This window comes from Heloderma suspectum, chromosome 10 (assembly GCF_057233095.1).
Source record: "Heloderma suspectum isolate Gila_16-S chromosome 10, 16-S_ref, whole genome shotgun sequence".
NCBI lineage: Eukaryota > Metazoa > Chordata > Lepidosauria > Squamata > Helodermatidae > Heloderma > Heloderma suspectum.
In genome coordinates, this window is record NC_139467.1 from 33,447,705 (window position 1) to 33,469,319 (window position 21,615).

At 48.2% G+C, this 21,615-nt stretch overlaps 1 protein-coding gene across 1 annotated transcript in view; it reads right to left on the reverse strand.

Annotated features, from left to right (window-relative positions):
* The window catches only part of SELENON (selenoprotein N), a 38,407-nt gene extending 17,447 nt beyond the window's left edge, over window positions 1–20,960 (reverse strand). The window contains exons 1-4 of the mRNA XM_084815845.1: window positions 20,645–20,960; window positions 7,472–7,589; window positions 2,213–2,343; window positions 180–392 (exon numbers count right to left, since the gene is read on the reverse strand). Of these exons, the coding sequence (XP_084671971.1) occupies window positions 180–392; window positions 2,213–2,343; window positions 7,472–7,589; window positions 20,645–20,821 (639 nt within the window). The 5' untranslated portion in view covers window positions 20,822–20,960. The remainder of the gene's footprint in view (window positions 1–179; window positions 393–2,212; window positions 2,344–7,471; window positions 7,590–20,644) is intronic.
* Between the last annotated feature and the right edge of the window lie 655 nt (window positions 20,961–21,615).

The window sequence follows — 21,615 nt, forward strand, 5'->3', positions numbered from 1 at the left end:
GGTGCCTTCGAGATGTGTTGGACTGCAACTCTCATAATTCCCAGCCAGCATGGCCAGGAAATGTAAGGAAATACAGTGTATGAAGTGCTTTGAACAGCTGAAATGTGTGATGTAACTACTGCTACTACAATTTTAGTAGTAGTAGTAGTAGTAGTAGTAGTGATAAGCGTAAGTCTTACCTCTTTGCCCTTGGGAGCTGGAGGGTAAAAACGGTTATTGGGAAGGTATCCAGTAAAGATGTTTAGTTCACTGGGAATTATCCACCAAGGACCGGCAAGTTCTAGCTTATTCTTTGGGGGAAGGAAGGCCTTGAATTGCCGGGCAAACATCACGCTCAGAGGGGAAGCTGGAGTGGTCCAGTTGCGAAGCCCAGAAAGGGCAACGTGGGAAATCTGAAAATAAGAACATGCTCATTAGTAAGCTTGTGCTGTTTTAGGTGTCACATCCTCAGGCTCCAAGGCTCAGCAGCACCCCGAGGAAGACTCAGAGTCCAATGAGTCAGGAATCTCCCCACTTTAGGGAGAACCCTTGGCACCCGCTCAGGCACCTGCCAGGCCTGAAGACGTAGCCCTCCCTTCAACCTCAGACTCCGAGGATGGCTCCTCTGCAGCTTCGCCTGTCCCTTAGCCATGGAGAGCACGAGGCAACAAAAACAACTGTAGGACCTGTAAGAGCTACCACCAGCATCCAGTGGAGCTGTAGCCTTGGAACTTTCTGTGCCTCCCAAGCTTCTTAAGGCCTCAGTGGCCTGCAGGCCCTTGCTGGGAGGACAGCTCTCCCTATGGGGAAACACTCCAGTGAGTATTCCCTGTAGTAGACTGCCCAGGGTCCTGACAGTTCTTTACCTTGTGGTGACCCTGCTCGCCTAGACCTAACCGTGCTTAAGTGGGCGCAACCCTGCTTTACTGGGCTTGATCCCTCTCTGCCTAACACTAAACTGTCTGAGTGGCACATGCTATAGCAGAGACAGGGAACCTCCGGCCTACGGGCCTAATCCGGCCCGTGGAGGTTCCTCATCCAGCCCATCCAGGCTTGGGCTGCCTCTGTAGGCCCTGCCCCCTCCACTCTCCAAGCCCCGTCCCTCAAATGCTACCAGAGGTTTGGGGAGAAGGCAGGGAGAGGAATCCCATTGTTATAAGGGAAGGGCCCACTGCTCGGTGGCAGAGCACCCGCTTTGCATGCAGAAGGTCCCAGGTTCCATCTGTGACATCTCCAGGTAGGGCTGGAAAAACTCCTGCCTGAAACCCTAGACAGCCGCTGCCAGCCAGTGTCGACAATACTGGGCTAGAAGAACCAGTGATCAGACTCAGGATAAGGCAGCTTCCCATGTTCCTATCTCTGATCACAGATTGGAGATGAAGTGGGGATTCCCCCCACCCCCAACTCTGCTTGCTCTACCAACTGGGAGGGGGAGCAGCACAGAGGAATCCTCTCCTTTATCTCCTATCTGTGATCAGAGATAACAATGGGGATTCTTCTCCCTGCTTTCTCCCCCAGCCCCCAGCAGCCTCCAGGTCATGTGGGAGGGGGAATGATGCGGGGAATCCCTGCTTTATCTCCGATCACACATCAGAGAGAACAGTGGGGATTCCACGTTCGTGCTCCGCTTGCCCTGCCAATTGGGAAGGGAAGCAGCGCACTAAGTACTTCCCAGGAGGAAGGCGCCAGGGGAGGCTTTGGTGTGCCTCAGTTCATTTCTCCGGTACAGATACAGAGCAAAACAACCATAACCACTGTTTGTCAATTCGGACATCATGCCAAAACCACAGTTGGCACGAACTGTGATCTGCAAACCCACTTCAAACTATGGCTTCTGCTTCTAGTTTGCCAGCAGATTGCAAGCCATTCAGACATTACTCCAATCCATAAACATACGCTTCCTTCAACACGAACTGATGTGATGTTTGTACTGAGTTATGATTAGAAGGAAAGGCTAACATTTTTTTCTCTTGCATTCTTTATTATGGAAATATAAAACCCCCAAATACAAACAGATGTGGCCTTAATTTGAAGACCTGCTGATTAAAGCCAGTCCTTTCTGTACATCTTAAGCAAGTAGAGTTTTAGGGCACAATCCTATGCATGTTTGGACAGAAAAAAGTCCTAGAAAAAGTAGACATGCATAGGATTGTCTAGAAATGCACAGGATTGAGTCATTGGGTGATTAATCTGCTGATGAGAGCATGCAGCACTAATTAAATATAATACTCACTCCAAGGAAACCATCCTTGCTCTTTGTCATTGTTTCCATTAGCAGGGGCTGGAATTTTGCAATGATAGAAAGAGTCTCCCCACTAGGATCCAGCACCTCTTCTTCCTCAGTGTCAGAGACAGGGACAATGCCTGAACAGAGAAACAGCAACAGCATTCGGCAGTATCCTACACTGCCCCTGCACTAGCGGAAAAGACTTACTAGTGCAACAGGAACCAGTGATATTTGAAACGAGCAGAAATGACCCCAATAATCGTTTTCAGCACGTCAGCAGAGCTCACAGGAGGGAGTTCTGTTGACCTGACCCATTCTGCAGTGAGTGTTTCATTTCTTTTTGGGGGGTTATTTCACGAACTGCTAGTTCTTGTAGCAGTAGCAGTCCACTGGCGCAACACAAGTAGCTGTGCCGCCGCAGCAGGACAGGATACTGCCCATAATTTATTATTAACATATTATTAATTTATTATCAGGTACCCATAAATTACTACCTATGAAAGGGAGGTTGCCTGAAATATATTAAGGAAAAGCACCCTGTCACAGTGAATCCATGTGAATTCATGGTAGCAACAGTTATGCAATCTCAAATGATGGTAACTTATTGCATAGAAAAATAATAATAATAATAATAATAATAATAATAATATAGCACCCTCTATGTACAAAGAATGAGAAGATAAGTCCCTGCTACAAAAGGCTTACATGATGATGTGGACTGGACTGAAGTCTTCCAGAAAGAATCCGTCCCAATAAAAACTATAATTTCACCTCCTGTCCCACCCTTTCAAATATATGTGTGTGCGTGTGTGTTGGTTCTACAGAAACCTGTCGTTTCCTCAAAGCTGCCTTTTCTGTGCTGTCCACAATGGATTCAAGTAGCAAACAGTAAGAAACCCTGCTTTATGGCTATGTTTATTAAAGCACCTAAAATCAGTAGGCGCTGTACGACCGTTAGTAATAGCACAGGCCATGTCATCAGGCTTACAACCTAGAGGTAGGGCAGTTTAAGGAGGAAAGGAAAGGAGAATGAAAGGGAAGGAGAATCAAGAGGGAAAAGCCAGGGTGAATTGTTGTCAAACCAGACCCACAGAAGGGCCTCTCCCTTGGTCCTGTGACTCTGGCAGCTGCTGCTGGAATCCAGGAAGGGAAGGAGTGGGTGGCAGTTGGGCCGGACAGCCCAACATAAGGGCCTTGCTTTCTCTCCCACCCTTTCGGCTATGCTGCAGAACTGGCAAGACACTGACAGGCTCCAAGGGGATGGGGAGTAGTTGTGCTGGTTCACAGGAAGATATTGGCACAGTAAGAATATAGGTTGAACCAATCCAGGCTCATGGCAGTTGCAACACTGCTTCCCCACACCCCATAGCCCATACCCCATACATACCCAGTTTGCAACACAATGCAACCCATGTTTACCCTGCTGGGATGAAGCAGCCAGGGGCAGGCAGAGGGTTACATGAGGGTTGAGAATGTGCTCGTAGTGAAACTATCTCTTCCCGACGAGTAAGCAGAAGCGAAGAGTGTTCTTTCCTCTGGATACTTGCAAATGCTATTGTGGAGGACCATTGCTCTCAGTTTCAGAACAAGAGATCAAATGGCTTTTAATAGCTCCGGAGGAAAGGAAGTATTCCGAAACACGTTGAGCTCAATACATTTTGTTTTCTTGAGCACCAGAGCCTGTCTCCCCCCCTTTTCACCAAAACTATCTCTTCACCGCAAGCACAACTAAACCTGAACATGTTCATCCCATGTTCTTACCATGTGTATTGTTGTATTAGCTGGCCTTTAGCCTGGGAAGAAGGTACAAAAAAAAAAGACAACTGAGTGCTTCTACCCTCATGGAGCAACAGGGGGCAGCAACAGACCACCAGCAGTGGTCTTGCATTCTTTGAAGTGTGTGTGTGTGGGGGGGGATTTTTTGTGCGTGTTCTCAGCTTGATTATGCAATTGTACGTGCAGTTTCTGTGAAACTATTATCATTCTGCTACATGACATATTCCAAGTGGGTAAGTCAGGACTTACCAACCAACCGCAGGCTTGCAGACTGCCTCCAGACCCTACTCTGAGTGCAGCCAGCCCCCCCCCCCCCCGGAACTCTTCAGCAAGATGGGGGCACTGTGCTACCAAGCTGCTTGGAGGGAGGTGGGAGAGGATGACACCATGCCAGGAGGGCTCCAGCACATGAACAGCTTGACTGGACAGAATCTGGTCCCCCAGGCTGAATCTGCCAGGATGAATAAGCAGATGTTCGCTATCCTGAGGCATGGCCACACAGCTGCTGCCTTTGTTCTCTGTGTGGTGCAATACTGCAGGGTCAGAAGTGTGAATGCCCTTGTCTTTGCAATAGGAAGCCAGCTGTCAACACTCTAGAACCCACGCTGGTTTCACAATCTGCTTTATCCACTCCAGAGATGCGCAGGCTGAATCCTCTCCTATGAACGGACTGTGAGCGCAATCAGATGCTCTGCCCAAGGCAGCATCATCAAGACCACAAGTAACCAGCAAGTGGATGTGCCGCAATTTCCATATGCAATGAGATTTCAGAGATCAGAGCAGCAGCCCACTTGCATCTCGATGCCAGCAGCTCTCTGGCCACATTACCGCAGAGCTGTATCTCTTGTCTTCAGCAGTTCTAAATCCCTTTTAAGCCCCAGACAAAGCCAATGTGTGCAGTTTTGCAAGTTCAACAATGGGAACTGCAGATTTGGAAAAATTGCCCTTTGTGAGAGAGGTGTCTGGTGCATAAGCCTTTTGAAAAACACAGGAAGCTTAGCTGCCTCTCGTTGTGTAAATCAGCCTAGGGGTTGAGCAAAGAGAATTAAAGCAAGAGCAGTTGTGTGCTGTGGGCAGCTCACACACACAGCTCACGCACACAGATCTCCAGCCTTTTATGTACGTATGATGGATTTACATGAAGAATTTTCCCAAGAAGCTACCAAGAGGAAGGTCATTCACATGTCCAATAGGGAATTCGAGATGGCACCGTTTTTAAAACAGTCTCTGCAAAAACCTGGAGCTTGTTCGGGCCACCTGGCAACTCTTGCTGCTGAATAGGGCTGCAACAGCTGCTTGAGGGTGCAAACTGCTACAGAAGAAATGTGGAATGACTAATGTATGGCTATTTGCTGATGCTTTCATGTGGTCATCAATCCTTCATTTAAATTGGGGGTCGCTTAAAATTATGCTGCTTAAGCCATGGAAATAACTACATGATTTACACACTGAAAGGAGAGCTTAGCTAAGATTACTCAGTTTTTTTGCAAATTATTTTCATCGCTGCAATAACAACAAAAACCCCTCCCCTTTTTGTAATTCTTCAGGACTCCCTGCAAAAATACTCATTTGTTCACTGCCCTCAGTCTACCAAATCCAATAGGTTACATAGCACTGTGACATTGTTCCATTTACTGTGTGATAACTGATCGGGTGGGATCACTTGTGCAACCAATCCAGGAAGGAGACGGAAGCAGATGCCAGAAATGAAAATGGTGTGGAATAAGGGGGTGTTTCCACCAGTGATTTACTCTGAGCTGGCTGTGTATTGAGAGCGGTAGGAATACATGATGTCGTGGCCATCCAGCAGCCACCCTGGAGCTTATCAGGGAAAAACCGGATCTCCTGAGACTGCTTAAAGTCCGATTCTTTTCCTTAAGTCAGGTTCTTCCTGGTATAGTTGTTGTATGCCCCAACCCCTCGCATTTAGCTCGGGTATGCTAGCCCTGCCCTGCGGTGTGCCTTTCACCATGACCCCAGTCAAGGGGTGTTTTCTCCCATTGTGCTGAATGAGGCTTGCCCTCTCAATGACCACAGAAATGAATATATGAATATTCATATATACTGTGAATATTCACAGTACTAGTTCTAAACAGGGGTGGGCACCTTGTGGCCCTCCAGATGTTTTGGTCTACATTTCTCACCAGGTCTAGCCAGCATAGCCATGGTGAGGGATGATGGAAATTGTAGGCCAAAACATCTGAAGGGCCACAAGTTGCTCACCCCTGTTATAAAAGGTTTACATCAGTCCCCCACCATGCCATCGGCAACCCCAGATCCTCTCACTCATCCTTCCATGTCTCCGCCCTATAAAAGTCCGCTATCAGTGGATGGGTAGGTTGGCAGGACCTCCCCACAAACAGCAGGGAGAGGAGGAGGATGTGGCACTGCCGCCAATGGAGGAAGGGTGCAGCGAGGAGTTGCAGCTGGGCCATTGGCAGCAGCTGGACCTGACCATGCTTCCTGACTCTTAACAGGCACAACATTTACTAATCTTTAAAAAGGTAAAGGTGTCCCCAACCAGTCGTGTCCGACTCTAGGGTGTGGTGCTCATCCCCGTTTCTAAGCCGAAGAGCCAGCGCTGTCCGAAGACGCTTCCGTGGTCATGTGGCCGGCATGACTGAACACCGAGGTGCACGGAACGCTGTTACCTTTCCCGCCGAGGCGGTGCCTATTTATCTACTTGCAATTTCTTGCTTTCGAACTGCTAGGTTGGCAGAAGCTGGGACTGAAGATGGGAGCTCATTCCATCACGCAGCACTCGGGTCTCAAACTGCTGTCCTGCCGACCTTCCAGTCTGCAGTTCAGCGTCTTAAAGCCCCTGGTAAAACCTGCTCTTTTTGCCTGGGCTTTTCATGGCATTTGATTAATCAGCTATTTGTTTTATGCTCTCTCTCACTTTGCAGTGTTTTATGTTGCTGTGTTTGGAGTTTTTCTTCATCTTTATGTTAATTGTTTTACTCATTTATGGTGGCAATGTCATAAATGATGAGTTGTAAGTTGCCTTGGGGACCACACAGTCAAAGAACAGGGCAAACTGTTTTAAAGATAATAAATTAAAATATGCCTTTACCCATGCATTATGCTTACTGTGCATTTCTCCACTAGAATTTTACCAGTGCTTTGCTGGTGAAACCACCTCTGTCAGGTTCACACTTCCTCGATGCAGTTTGATTTCAAACCAATTTAGCCAGCACTGGGAAGATCCAACATTTGTTCTTTGCATGCTCAGGGAGCCAGTGATACAAGGAGAATCAGACAGAGTCTGGAATAACAACTTCCCATTTTTCAGGTCAGAAAAGTTGGCTGGTGAATCTTCCTCCTTTCCTGAGGATAGGATAGACATCCCCAGTGAAAGATGGGGAAAGCCAGCACATATGGGGAGTAATCAGGAAGACCTAGACAAGCTATGTTAAAAGAATTAATAAGATAGTCCTCTCTGAGGAATATTTATTAGACATCTGTGTACTGAAGGAATTAAATGCCTACCGGTTAGCTTCTCTGCAATTGGCTTGAATTCCTCAGGACTGATGTACAAGTCATTGTTCGTATCCAGGGAAGAGAACAGAAAAAGACCTTCATTCCCCAGAGAATTCAGGGCCGTCTCCTAGTTGGGAAAGAAGAGAGGCTCTTCAATGCATGAATTAAAGAAGTAATTCCATGTACATTCTAACAACCTGAGCTCAAAGGACACAGAATCTGTTCTAGCACCCATGCAATTACCTGGTTTCTTGAACATGCACCTTTGAAGGCAGGAACTTACTTCATTGGATATATGAAATGGGCTGAGGGCCAAAACAGATGTGATGCAGAAGATCCGTGATCAGATCCTCCATTTTTTAAACCTTAAAAGCAACCACAGGGAGGGGGCAGGGCTCCAATCTTGACTGGAGCAGCAGCGTTGAAGGAGAAGCTGTTAAACTATTTTTCCTGACCTAAATCCCCCCCCCCCCAGCTACTAGGCCTGCTGGGGGGAAAATACAAGTTGGTGGAGCATCCACCTTCTCTTTTCCTGAGGACAGGACAGAGATCCTCAATGGTCTGTATTTCCTTCCAGCAGGGTGATACTGACCTGGTTTGCATGGTACTGTGCTGCATGTGCCACGGCGCACACAGACACCACTTTGCATGTCCAACCCCCTGCTTGGGGGTTGCCGTGTCATGTGAACCTGACGAGCATGGGTTATGTGAAAGTTAAACAACCGTTGCATAACTCATGGTCTATTCTAAGGTTATGCAAGCGTTGTTTAACCGTTGCATAACCCAATGCTTGCCAGAGTTGCACAATACAACCTCTGAACGGGGACTGGATATGCAAAAAGGTGGCTGCATGTGTCCCGCAGCCTCACCAAGGGTTAAATAACCTATGATGGGCTATCATGTCATGTGAACCGGCCCACTGTATATGTATGTGCATACGGGTGGAAAGGGTTAAAACCCCTCTTGCAGTATCACTGCTCCAATCAAAGTCGAACACTCTCAACAATGCAGGATGCTTTAAGAAAAAAATTAAGTTGGGAGATTTTCATGTTTATTTTGGCCTTGAAGTTGGCACGGTATAAATGCCCTGAGGTACTCTGAATAAAGGCAATAAAAAGCCCTATTGCAAGAGCATTAAGCATAAGAACTAAGGCTGTGAGCAAACTTATCTGGCAGTTATACCGAACTCAAGGGGGCTTACTCTCATAACTGCATTTCGGATTGAGCTGGGGGCAGGAGGGAGACATCTTCCACAACAGTCAGAAAAGACCAAGGGGTCAACATGAGTTGGCAGGACAAAGGACAACTATGGAGTGAGGCAGAGCTCAGTGGCAGAGCTCCCACCCTGGTGAGCTTCACAGCTGAGCAGGGATTTGAACTTGTGTCTCCTCCGACATCCAAGCTATGTAATGTGCTCCACACAGATCTAAGCTAAGCAGGAGTGCTCTGCACGGGGTGAAATTCCAGTCCCTCTTGAGATTATTTTTCTCCCCAGTAAAACTGTTGTGATGCAGGATCTAGGCATTTTTGTTTTCTTCTAAGGTTGTTTATCTTGCAAGGAAATTGTGAGGACTGAATTATTTGGCCTGGCTGTGCAGCGGATTTGGTGAGCATTATTAGCAAAGCCCTCATGTTGTGCACAAATTTTCAGCCCACAAGGAGATGTGGGAGAAGAAAGTTATTTGTCACACCCGAAAATGCTTAGTTATGATTCTCTGTCCAACTGTCTATCATTTAATGCATTTCTTAGCTGCCTTTCAAGACTGCAGTTTTCCCAAGGTAGCTTTACAATATGGAACTAAATGGAACTGCCAGGCATAGCAGATGCTGGAGAGAAATGGGGAAGGGCTACCAACCTGCATGTCCAGCTTGTGAGCTCCTAGAGGTATCTGGCTGGCTACCAATGGACACTGGACTAGATTGGCCCTTGGTCCAACCCAGCGGGGGGGGTGGGGGCTCTTACCTTCTGCTGGCTGAAAAATCAGAGGACCACTTTGCAGAGCTGCCAGTTAGAGCAAAGGTGGGCAGAAGGTAGGTTTGGATCTACTGGTAGATCTCTGGGCGAGTTGTACTAAATCAGTGTTTCTGACTCCCAGTAGTTTTAACAGCAGCAAGTAACAAAATGGCTGACCTTGTGCTAATCCAGCCTTCCATAACCTGGCACCCTCCAGATGTGTTGGACTACAACTCCTATTGCAGGCTGGGGTGTGAAAGGAGTTGTAGTCAACACATGCTGTGCTAATCACTTCTCTCTCAGCCTCAGTGTTCCTCCCCTGTAAAATGTAAGTATTAATTGGTTGCCTTTGACCAGGTCTTTGTGCTGCTCTGCTGGCCAGTTTTAGAGTGTCGAGCTAGATGTAATCATACATGCACATGCAGGTTATGTCAGATGTACATCACAGGGGGTAAGGTTAAGTATTTGGCATCACCCACTGAGCCACCATTTTGTTTTTGGCTCCAGTTGGGGGAGCTCAGGGTTCTGGGAAAAAACAAAGTAGACCCCACAAGCCTCAGGTCTGTCCACCCCTGCGTTAAAGAGTATGCACTGACTAGGCTCAGTGCATGGTCAGGGCCAACATTGGCTCCTGCAAATCAGCCCTTATTTTGCAAGAAAAAAGTTGGTGCGCTGTTGTTTTTAAAAGGAAGCCTGTCTAAATAATTCACATCTAATCAAAGAGCACCTCTAAATGTAATCTAGGAGCACCTCTGTCATGGAAATCACACCCAAATGCCCAGGATCTGTCAGTGGAATCATGCACAAGTCATGTAGGCCCTGCAGGTAGCCCAGAAATGTGCAGATATTTGTGTTTGGCTCAGTGCTGGTCAGTGAACCACGGACCTTTTATTTGTGCTCTGATTGCATAGACTTATGTAACCAACCCAGTGCATAAACCGTGAAGGTTACAGTCACATATAACATTCTAAAATGTTCCAGAGGGCACTTCCAAATCCAAATTGAAGCTATGCTCTCATGGTGAATGCAAAAAATCCAGTAGCTCAGGCAGATTTTGGGCCCCTTCTTCAAACTACCTCGTTTCAAGTGGATATCACTTTATGCTGTCCATCCCTGCACAGCAATAAAACATGGCTGTCTGAAGCCACAGAAGTGAAAATAGAAGAGCAGTTGAAGTCTGTTAAGATGCTTGTAAACTGAAGCAATTGTGAGAAGGCCAGCAAATAAGGAGCCCCAATATTGGCCCAGTTTGCACACAAAAAACACCCAGGATTTTTTCTAAACCTTGGTTTGTCATGAACAATCCAATGTGTTAGTCACTGGCTTGTCAATTGCTTCTGCATGGCTCCTCCTGCCAGCGGGAGCAGCTAAACTACCCAAGGACGCTCTGTTTCTGGATTCTTTCACATGACATCTGAATCTGGAACTCTGACTTGTCTCCCCCCTGACAAGCCAGAGAAATAATTTAAGAACAAACAGTGGATTATTTCTCTGGCTTGACAAGAGACAAGTTAGAGTTCCGTTCATACATCACACTAAACAACCCAGGGATGAAGTGTCCCTGAGTTGTTTAACCATTCTCACTGGCAGGAGGAACCAAGGGGAGTGATCAAGCCATGGTGATTAGCACACTGGCTTGTCCACAACAACCCAGGGTTTTTAAAAAAGAACTTAGGTTGTTGTTCCATGCAAACCAGGTTATTGTCACCTCATCACTCAGAGGGACAAGAGCCTTAGGTTCTAGAGGGACCTCTGCAATGAGACAAGGTGAGTTGGCGCAATTTAGGAAGATAGATTTAATGCATGATGGGACACAATCCCCAGAGATGTTCTCCTCCACAAGCCCCACTGAAACGAATGGCTCCTTGAGTAGCTTCGGCTCATTTCAATGGAGCTTGTGTGGGAGAATGTCACTGTCAATTGTTCCCCATGTTAATTAGAGTGTGCATATGGAGCCTGCTGCATGGATTGTCTGCTTTAGCAAAACGTCATGACCCGGCCCTCTTTCGTTCTTCTTCACCCTTTGAACAGCAAAGTAGCTACAGTGAAGAAGGCATCACCAATAAAAGAAGAAGCTGGTGATGCAAAGGATGGTGCATTTGTTAATTGACTTCATAGAATCATAGAATAGTAGGGTTGGAAGGGGCCTACAAGGCCTTCGAGTCCAACCCCCGGCTCAATGCAGGAATCCAAGTCAGAGCATCCCTGACAGATGGCTGCCCAGCCTCGTCTTGAAACCTCCAGTGTGGGAGAGCCCACCACCTCCCCAGGTAATTGGTTCCATTGTCGTATTGCTCTAACAGTCAGGAAGTTTTTCCTGATGTTCAGCCGGAATCTGGCTTCCTGTAACTTGAGCCCATTATTCTGTGTCCTGCACTCTGGGATGATTGAGAAGAGATGCTGGCCTTCCTCTCTGTGACAACCTTTCAAGTACTTGAACAGCTCTATCCTATCTCCCCTCAGTCTTCTCTTCTCAAGGCTAAGCATGCCCAGTTCTTTCAGTCTCTCTTCATAGGGCTTTGTTTCCAGTCCCCTGATCATCTTTGTTGCCCTCCTCTGAACCCTCTCCAGTTTGTCTGCAATAGGGTTTTGTTGTTATAATAGGGACTTATAGGGGTTTTGTTGTTGTTAGTTATTCTTTATTGTGACATTGGTATGTTTTATGCTTATTTAAATTTCATATGCTTTAATTGAATGGTTACTGAATTCTTGAACTGTCAATGTTATCGTGTAATGTGTTCTCATTTTTATAGTGTTTATTATGTAATACATGTGTTTTGGGTACAGGTATGTGCTGTTGTATTTAGACTGCTCTCACTTCATCTTTTGTGTACTGCTTTGAGCATAATGCATTTGTGGGAAATGCAGCATATAAACAAACTGACCATCACTATAGGAACACAGAATGCTGCCTTATATCCAGTCAGAGCACTGGCTCACTATTGCCCACACCAGATTTCGCCAACCTGGCACCCTCCACATGTGGTGGGCTACATGTGTTGCAGTGCAACACATCCAGAGGGCATCAGGTGGAGGAAGGCTCACTGGCAATGACTGACAGAATTTCAGATGCTGGGAATTGGAGATGCTGGGAACGGAACCTGTAGCTTTCTCCATGCAAACCATAATCTCTGCCACTGAGCTATGGCCCTTCCCCATAAAATGCCTGCAAAACCTTAGATAGGAAACTGCCATCTACCACTGGTCTCTCTAGCTTAGTATTATCAGTGCAGACTGGCAGCAGCAGCTCTCCAGTGTTCCAGGCAGGATTCTTTCCTAGCACTACCTAGAGGTGCCAGGAATTGAATCTGGGACCTTCTGCATGCAAAGCAGGTGCTCTGTCACTGAGCTTCAGCCCTTCCCCAATGAACATGCATTTTCCACACCAAAACATTTCCAATTATTGAACCCAAGAAACTCAAGCGCCGTGTATTGAATTGTGCTAACTGAAAATAATCTGCATTCCAATGAGGAGGGGGGGTTGCAACATTTTAAGTACTGGGAATGGTGTACAAGTGACAAAGAGTAGTGCAGGAGTGGGCAACCTATATGGGTTTGGGAGCTGCACTGGCCTCTGCAGAACACAATAGGTCAAAGCTGGTGGTGAGTGGGGCTTCGATGGGTGGCACAGGAGACAGAGACACACACACCCCTTCATTCATTCTTTCTTTCTTTCTCTCTCTCTCTCTTTCACACACACACACGCGCACACACACACACACACAGTTTCTCTCCTCCCACACCCCAGTGGGATCACGATAGCTGATGAGGAGGGAGAGGGTTTAACATCCCTTGATCAACCTCCCCTTGATCCTGATCAAGATTGCAGTTTCCCCGCTGCTGCTGCTGCTGCTGCTGCTGCTGCAGCAGCAGCGAAACAGTGATCTCTTCCCCTAACAGCTGATAGTTGATCAGCTGGGTGTTCAGAAAAGTGGGCTGGATAGAGAGCAACTAAGGGCCGCAGGCTGCCCATGCATGGAGTAGTGGACCTGGAGGGAGGAACGCATTCCCACCCAACTCACCCAAAGCCTAATGGAGCCTACAGCCCATCCTGACTTCTCAGTGTTTAGCAGACACAGGGCAAAATTCATTCAGGATATTCTACTGCACAAGCCCCATCAATATAAATGGGAGAAGTACTGAGCTCCTAGCATACAGCTGGGATGCAGCAAGTGTTAAATAATGGTTATATAGTCATGTTCTTCCTCCAACCTCCATTCATTTGTGTCATTTAAGGCAAAGTTCCCAATGGAATGCATCCACAACTTGCGTTCTTTCAAGCTAAGCTCACTACTACTGGCTAAACATTTGCCTTTTTTCAGCCTGTTTTAGGATGTTCGAATGCATGGGAGGCCTGGGCCAATCCCTCAGGAGAGACTGCACACCAACAAACCCATGAACCAAGCCAGGATGGGGAGGGCTCATACAAGTTGGATTTCTCTCTGCCAATTTCCATGGAGTGCAGGGGGACAACCCACCCCGCCCTGTGCAATGAGGTTTCTTCCCTCTGCAGTTCAAGCTGCAGTGATTCTGTGCTGCCTGCAACACCATTAGCATCCCCACAGCTCCCAAGCCCGTTTATTTTCCATCTGCCACCTGCCAGCCTAAAAGGATGCTAATGTTGCCTGGAAGGTGCTGCTCTTGTCAATTACAGGCAGGAAAGCACTCAAGTGCCTCCTAGGGCGCAGCCAGGATGGTACCAGCTGCGTAAAAAGCGGAGATGAGCTGGCAAAGGACATGAAGCCTAGGTTCAGAAGAGCTGGGAGCCAAGTAGAAGCTAAAAATCTAGCAGGGGCCCCTGACACCACGACGTACGTGGAGCCAAGACATCATTGCTAGTACTGGATCAAGGCTATTTGAAATGCCCCTGAGGAACAAATCTGGAATTGTTTTCTCACCTAGAAAGGCCCACAGGGAAGCATCATGTTCAATTGTATTTACAAAAAGTAGCCATGACCAGGACCTTCTTGTTATTCAAAGGAGGATTGATTCAGACAATCAAATCCCTGTCTTGACTGAGCAGTGACGTTAAAGCATCTGCAAGTATAGAATTTTCTTCAGGTGTGGATCACCTTCAAAGAATTCCTACAGAATCCTGCCACTACCCACAAAAAGTCAAGTACCAGGACTTGGAACCTGCCAGCATATCAACAAGATTGATCACTACTATATACACTGGCAGGGTGGGGTGGGGGAGAGAACAGTTTTCCAGTTATCTGAATCTGCCTACATCAGTGATATGGGGTGGAAAACTTTCCAGTGCTCTATTTTTCTGTGAAAAAAAATCTGCTTCATAAGTTAATTAGGAAAAATGAATGTATGCCAATGGAAAACACACTATTCGGCAAAACTTGGCAGTTCCAAAGTTATAATTAATGTTTTTCAGGCAATTATCCTTAGCAAGTTTGTGAAATAACTGGTTAAAGAGCAGAGAGTAGGAATAAATGGTAAATTCTCAAGGAGTGCCTCCAGCAAAACCAGACAGGCCGCTTAACAAGATCAGCCAAGGATGGCCTTCTCTCTGTCCCATCAGCCAGGACAGCTAGGCTGGTGAGGATGAGGGAGAGGGCCTTCTCTGTAGTAGCCCCCAGTCTGTGGAACTCCCTCCCTAGGAAACTCTGCCATGCCCCCTCTTTAATGAGCTTCCGCAACACATTAAAGACATGATTGTTCAGGCAGGCAATTGGGGTGGGTTAGGGTATTTTTAGAAATACATTTTAAATTAGAATTTTATTGTTTTAAAATTGTTTTGCTGTACATTGCCCAGAGTGGCTGGGTGACTGGCCAGATGGGCGATTAAGAAATTAAACAAACAAACAAACATTCTCCCAATGGAGGGGTCCCACAGGGACCTTTATTAGGACCGATGCTTTTCAACCTGTTCATAAATGATCTCGAATTAGGAGAGAGTAGTGAACTGGCCAAGTTTGCCAATGACACCAAATTATTTACGGTGGTTAAAACAAAAAGGGATTGTGAAGAGCTCCAAAAGGATCTCTCCAAACTGGCAGAATGGGCATCTAAACAGCAAATGCGGTTCAATGTAAGCAAGTGTGAAGTGATGCACGTCGAAGCAAAAAATCCCAACTTCAGGTATAACCTGCTGGGATCAGAGCTAGTGGTGACCGACCAAGAAAGAGATCTTGGGGTTGTGGTGGACAGCTCAATGAAAATATCAGTCCAGTGTGCGGCCACTATAAAAAAGGCAAACTCCATGTTAGGCATAATTAGAAAAGGAATTGAGAATAAAACTGCCAATATCATTCTGCCCTTATACAAATCTTTGGTGCAACCACACTTAGAATACTGTGTACAGTTCTGGTCACCACACCTAAAAAAAGATATTGTAGGGCTGGAAAAGTGCAGCAAAGGGCAACTAAAATGATCAAGGGGCTGGAGCAACTCCCCTATGAGAGAAGGTTACAATAGCTGGGATTCTTTAGCGTGGAAAAAAGGAGGGTAAGGGGAGACATAATAGAGGTGTACAAAATTATGCGTGATGTGGAGAATGTGGATAGGGAGACATTTTTCTCCCTCTCTCAAAATACTACAACCCGAGGTCATCCCAAGAAGCTGATTGGTGGGAGATTCAGGACAGATAAAAGGAAGGGCTTCTTCACACAGCGCAGAGTCAAACTATGGAATTCGCCACCAGAGGAAGTAGTGATGGCCACCAGTCTTGATGGCTTTAAAAGGGGGTTAGACAAATTCCTGGAGGAAAAGGCTAGCTACTAGTCTTGATGGCTATGTGCTACCTCCAGTACCAGAGGCAGTATGTAGAGCCTACATAACCAGTTGCTGGGGATCATGGGCAGGAGGGTGCTGTTGCGCTCATGTCCTGCTTGTGGGTTCCTAGTCGACAGTTGGCTGGCCACTGTGTGAACAGAATGCTGGACTAGATGGACCCTTGGTCTGATCTAGCATGGCTCTTCCTATGTTCTTAATACATATATGTCATTGAAATACATGGTACAGGTGCTAGTTTCCTCAAGACTGGATTTCTACAATGTGCTCTATGTGGGGCTGCCTTTAAGGCTGGTCCGGCAGCTGGAGCTAGCTCAGAATGCAGCAGCTTGGCTGTTGTCGGGAGCTGCCCCTTTTCAGCTTGCAACTCCTTTGCTGAGGGAACTGCACTGGCTGCCTATTCGCTACCAGGCCAGGTTTAAGGTTTTACTATCAGTGTATATAGCCCTAAATAACTTGGGACCACGATACCTGAGAGAGCGCCTTCTCCCTTATCAAAGTACCCGGTCACCGAGGTCATCAGATGGGATACTCCCGGTGGTTCCACATGGACCTATGGCCCGTTTTGGAGTCCACTGGGAGTACAGCCATCAGTGTGGTGGCTCCCTTTCTGTGGAACTCCCTGGCTCTGGAGGTCAGGCAGGCATCAGCAACCAGTGATGTTTTGTTTTTGCTGCCTTCCTTGATTGACCAGCCATGGTTTTTATCGGTATTCTGTTTTAAAAAACAAAACAAACTTAATATGGTGTTTTATTCCCTTTTTCTGTTCCAGAATCTGTTTAGATGTGGTAAATAAATAAATGTTGAAAATAAATAAATAGATGAATAAATAGTCTCAGAGTAAAATGGAACTAAAAAATAAATGACAGCAAAACTGAAGGTGCCCCAAAAACCTTAACAAAAGAGAATTGAACTCTGTTGAAATAGATGAGTAGTTGTCAGCATATCAGGCACAGTTCTTTGGGTTGCTAAAATTAATTAATGTGTCAACCATTTTCAATACCTTTCTTCTCCCCCGCTCCCTTAATTTTAAACAATGTAAGGGAAGTACATGCTATTGTCTTTACAATTTTGCAAGTATTCCAATAAAAATCTCTACACAACATGTAAATCACAGCACAGTCTCCTGCTAACACCCCCAATCCTCTTGACCCCTAGTTTCCCCCCGGCCACAGTAAAACCATCAGCCCTCTCTGTCTGCAACAGTTTCTCCCACCAAGTGCTCTATTTCCACCCATCAAGGCTCCCCTTATGACCTGCACCCCCTGAGCAACTCCTTAAGGATCTCTTGCCTCCTTAAGAGTCCCACCTTCCTTAAATATTAAATATTAAACTTCCCCTTCCCTGTAATGTGGGGTTTAGACTGTAGATGTGGGTTGACTGACACTCTAGACACAGGGTTTAACCACAACAGTTGACTGGTAAATTTAAAGCTAGCAAATCACAACTAAAGGTATTTACAAATAGAGCTGAGCAATACAAAAGGCATTAAAATAAAATAAAAGTTGCAAAACGCAAGTTCCTTTACCCTAGCTGTCCTTAGATTTTTCTAGGCTGCTTCTTCCTGCTCACTCTTTAGACTCTGCTCTCACTTCAGGCTCTGGTTGGATCTGCTTTTACTGGCTCTCTCCATCTCTTTATATACCCTCTTCCCTCAAAACCAAAAGCACTGTTTTAAACCTGAAGAAATTAACCTTAAGTGGAGAAATGAAACTGACAACCGGAGAAATGAAACTACTCCTCTCAGCTACCCCCTCCCAACAGAAAACTCCAGGCCTCTATGCCTGACCCTTTTTCCCTTTGCCTCTGTAGGCCTGAAATCTTCACACCACTATACAACTGCTAAGATCCCATCAGTAGCCTCATTTCCTCTTAGCCACTCTTCCCTTCTAATGGCATCATTTAGCAAATGGCTTCTTCCCAGCTGAGGCCACCAAGTCCGCTCCTGCCCCATTAACTTCCCCTTACCCTAACAACAACTTATTATGTACACAAGAAGAGCCCAGCTATATCAGACCAATATTCTGATATTCATCTGGTAAAGCATCTTGTTCTCCAAAGTGGCCAACTAGATGCCTCCAGGAAGCCCATGAGGATGGCATGAAGGCTACAGCCACCTGCCATTCTCGTCCCCTTTAGCAACTAGTATTCAGTGGCATACTTCCTCTGAACACAGAGATTCTATGGGGTCATCATAACGAACAGCCATTGACTCTTTCTCCATGAATTTGTCTCTTTCTCCATGAATTTGTCTCTTTCTCTCCCACATACTTTACAGCAGGGATGGGGACCCTCCAGCCTGTGGCCTAATCCAGCCCGCAGGTTTCCTACCCAGCCCCCAGGCTTACCTGGCCCCCTCCCCAAGCCCCCACCCCCTGGAAGCTAGAAGGGAGAGGAATCCCCATTGTTATTTACCATCAGTGATTGGCGATAACAGAGGGTGCTTTGCCTACCATGCATCCTCCCCAATGGGGGAAAGCATAAGGCGGGTGAAGCTACTCTGACCAATGTGTGGGGTAGAGGATGTCTCTGTTGCAGTGGCTTCACCCAGGCTTTCCCTGGTAAGGGAAAGCCCACATGCAGCAAAGTCAGATCTCTGACCGAAGCGCTGGCTGAAGAAGTCCCAGCTTGTGCTCCAGCCAGGAAACGGATGGTGTCAGGGACATGGCCCTACTCACTGATAGCATCTGGCCAGGATAGGGTCAGTGTGGTGTGCATGTGTCACCCAGCCCCCTCACCAGATAACAGTTCCCCATCCCTGCTTTAAAGCCATCTAAGCCGGCAGGCATGTCATCAACTTGTGGCAGCAAATTCTACAGATTTGTTACACTGTTGTGTAAGGTTGTGCTTCCTTTGGTCCATCCTGCACCTCCCAGCATTCTACTTTACTGGATGTCCATAACAGCAATTGTATAATTAAAAACCAGTGTAGTGCAGTGGTTAGAATGTCAGACTGGGACTCAGGAGACCCGGGTTCTAGTCCATGAAGCTCACTAGGGGAGCAATCCTATGGCCGCTAGACAGCGGCTAGATGGCCATAGGATATACTGTTAGAAAACTGACCTCCCCCAACTTCCACGTTGCCTCGGAGGCAGCGTGGAGAAACCCCATCCTCCGCGCTCGGAAGAGGAGCACAGGGCAGCTGAAAAGGGGCAGGGCTGGGGGCGTTCTGAGGTGGGGAGAGTGGATCTGCGTGTAGGACGCATCCTATGTGTTGTACAGCAGCCTCCTCTCCCGCTCCCCCTGCCCCCTGTGGCTAGACAGCCAAAAATGGCTGTCTAGCCACAGGGGGCAGGGGGAGCGGGAGAGGAGGCTGCTGTACAACAGCAAACATGTTTTGTTGTTTGCTGTACAAACATTTTGCTGTACAAAAATGGCTGTCTAGCAGAAAAAGCAGGGCAGGAGAGGCGCGGAGGGAATGATCCCCACCCCCCTGTGCTTCTCCTGCCTCGCTTCGGATAGGCGGCCACCTATCTAGTTAGGATTGTGCCCTAGGTGACTTTGGGCCAGTCCCTGACTCAGCCTAACCTACCTCGCGGGGTTGTGGCGAAGATAAAATGGAGAGGAGGAGGAGGACCGCGCAAGCTGCCTTGGGTTCCGTGCAGGAGGGCAGGATATAAATGCAGTAATAGTAAATACAAATAAATATAATCGCTGCAGCTAAGTGCCTAAAGTTTAAAGGCGTTAAGGGGGCAATCCTATGCATGTTTAGACAGAAATCAGCCCTACAACTCCCAGCGTTGCTGGGAGTTGTAGGGCTGATTTCTGTCTAAACATGCACAGGATTGCGCCCCAAATGTTGCACTGGCAGAGTTGTCCTTACAGGGCAATCCCACCCGCGCCCACTCAGACATCCGGCTGAGGTCAATGGGGGTCACTCTCAGGCCAGGGCGTGTAGATACGGCAAGCCTCAGGCTGCAGTCCTATATGTGGGCTTGCCTGGGAGTAAACACCACTGAACACAGCAGAACGTCCTTCTGTGCAGATGCGCGCAGCGGCGCCACCCTCCAGATGCGCCGGGCTGCAAGCCCCACCCTTCCCGGCCGGCATGTTTCGGCGCACTCCCGTGTTGGCTGGGAATCATGGAAGTGCCGTCGGAGCCCCCCGGGAGGCCGGGCTGGGCAAGGCCGAGCGGCAGCACGGCGCCGCCGGGCCTGCTCCGCGACGTGCGCGCTCGCCCGGGAGGCAGCCCCGCCGGGCGCGGCCGGCTTGCTCCCGAGGAGACGCGCCCGAGAGCGCCCCGCGCAACCTCCAGCACGGAAAGCGCCGCCAGGTTCCCCGCAGCGCGCCAGCCCCGAAGCCCTCCGAGCGCCCGCCCGGCCCCGAAGGCCCGCCGGCCTCTCGGCCTCCTGAGCCCCGCGCGCTGCCCGCGGCCAGGCCCCGCGGCCGCCCCAGAGCGCCGCCGCCCGGGCCCCGCGCACGGGCCCCGCGGCCGCCCGGGCTGAGGCCGCCCGCTCTCGCTCTCGCTCTCCCGCCGCCCCTACCTGCCGCCGGGCCGCCTCCGAGTCCCGGTAGTACTTCACGGCCAGCGCAGCGGCCAGCAGGGCCAAGGCCAGGCCCAGCCGCGGCAGCCGCGGCGGCGACGGGGGGCGCCGGCCGCCGGCCGCCGCCGAAGGCGGGGAGGCCTCGGCGGGCCTGTGCCCCTCTTCTCCCCCGGCCATCGCCCGGCGCCGCCGCCGGAGCCTCCGAGGCCCCGTTTCCCCCGCTCGCTCCCGCCTCGCGCCGCCGGGCCGGGCTGAGGAGGCGCCAGAGAGGCAGCGCCGCGGCCCGCTCGGCCCACAGGCGCCCGGGGTGGCTCCTGCCAGGAGGTGTCATGTCACAAACATTATGTGTGTGTGTGTGTGTATATATATATATATATATAATTGATTGTATTATTAAATTTAATAATACATTTAAATTTATTATTACATTGTTGGTATAATAATACTAAAACACGATTATTTATTATTTATATAGTATTACTACAGCATTACTGTAGTAACGCTGCATCACTGTAGCATTATTCTTCACCCATGCCTGCAGTCCTCTGCACACTTGTTTGTTGTTCAGTCGTTCAGTCGTGTCCGACTCTTCGTGACCCCATGGACCATAGCAAGCCAGGCCTTCCTGTCCTGCGCTCTCTCCCGGAGCGTGCTCAAGTCCATATTCATTGCATCGGTGATGCAATCTAGCCATCTCATCCTCTGCCGTCCCCTTCTCCTTTTGCCTTCAGTCTTTCCCAGCATCAGGGTCTTTTCCAGGGAGTTTTCTCTTCGCGTTAGGTGGCCAAAATATTTGAGCTTCAGCTTCAGTATCTGTCCTTCCAATGAGCACTCAGGGTTGATTTCCTTTAGGATGGACTGATTTGACCTCCTTGCAGTCCAGGGGACTCGTAAGAGTCTTCTCCAGCACCACAGTTCGAAAGCATCAATTCTTCGGCGCTCAGCCTTCCTTATAGTCCAGCTCTCACAGC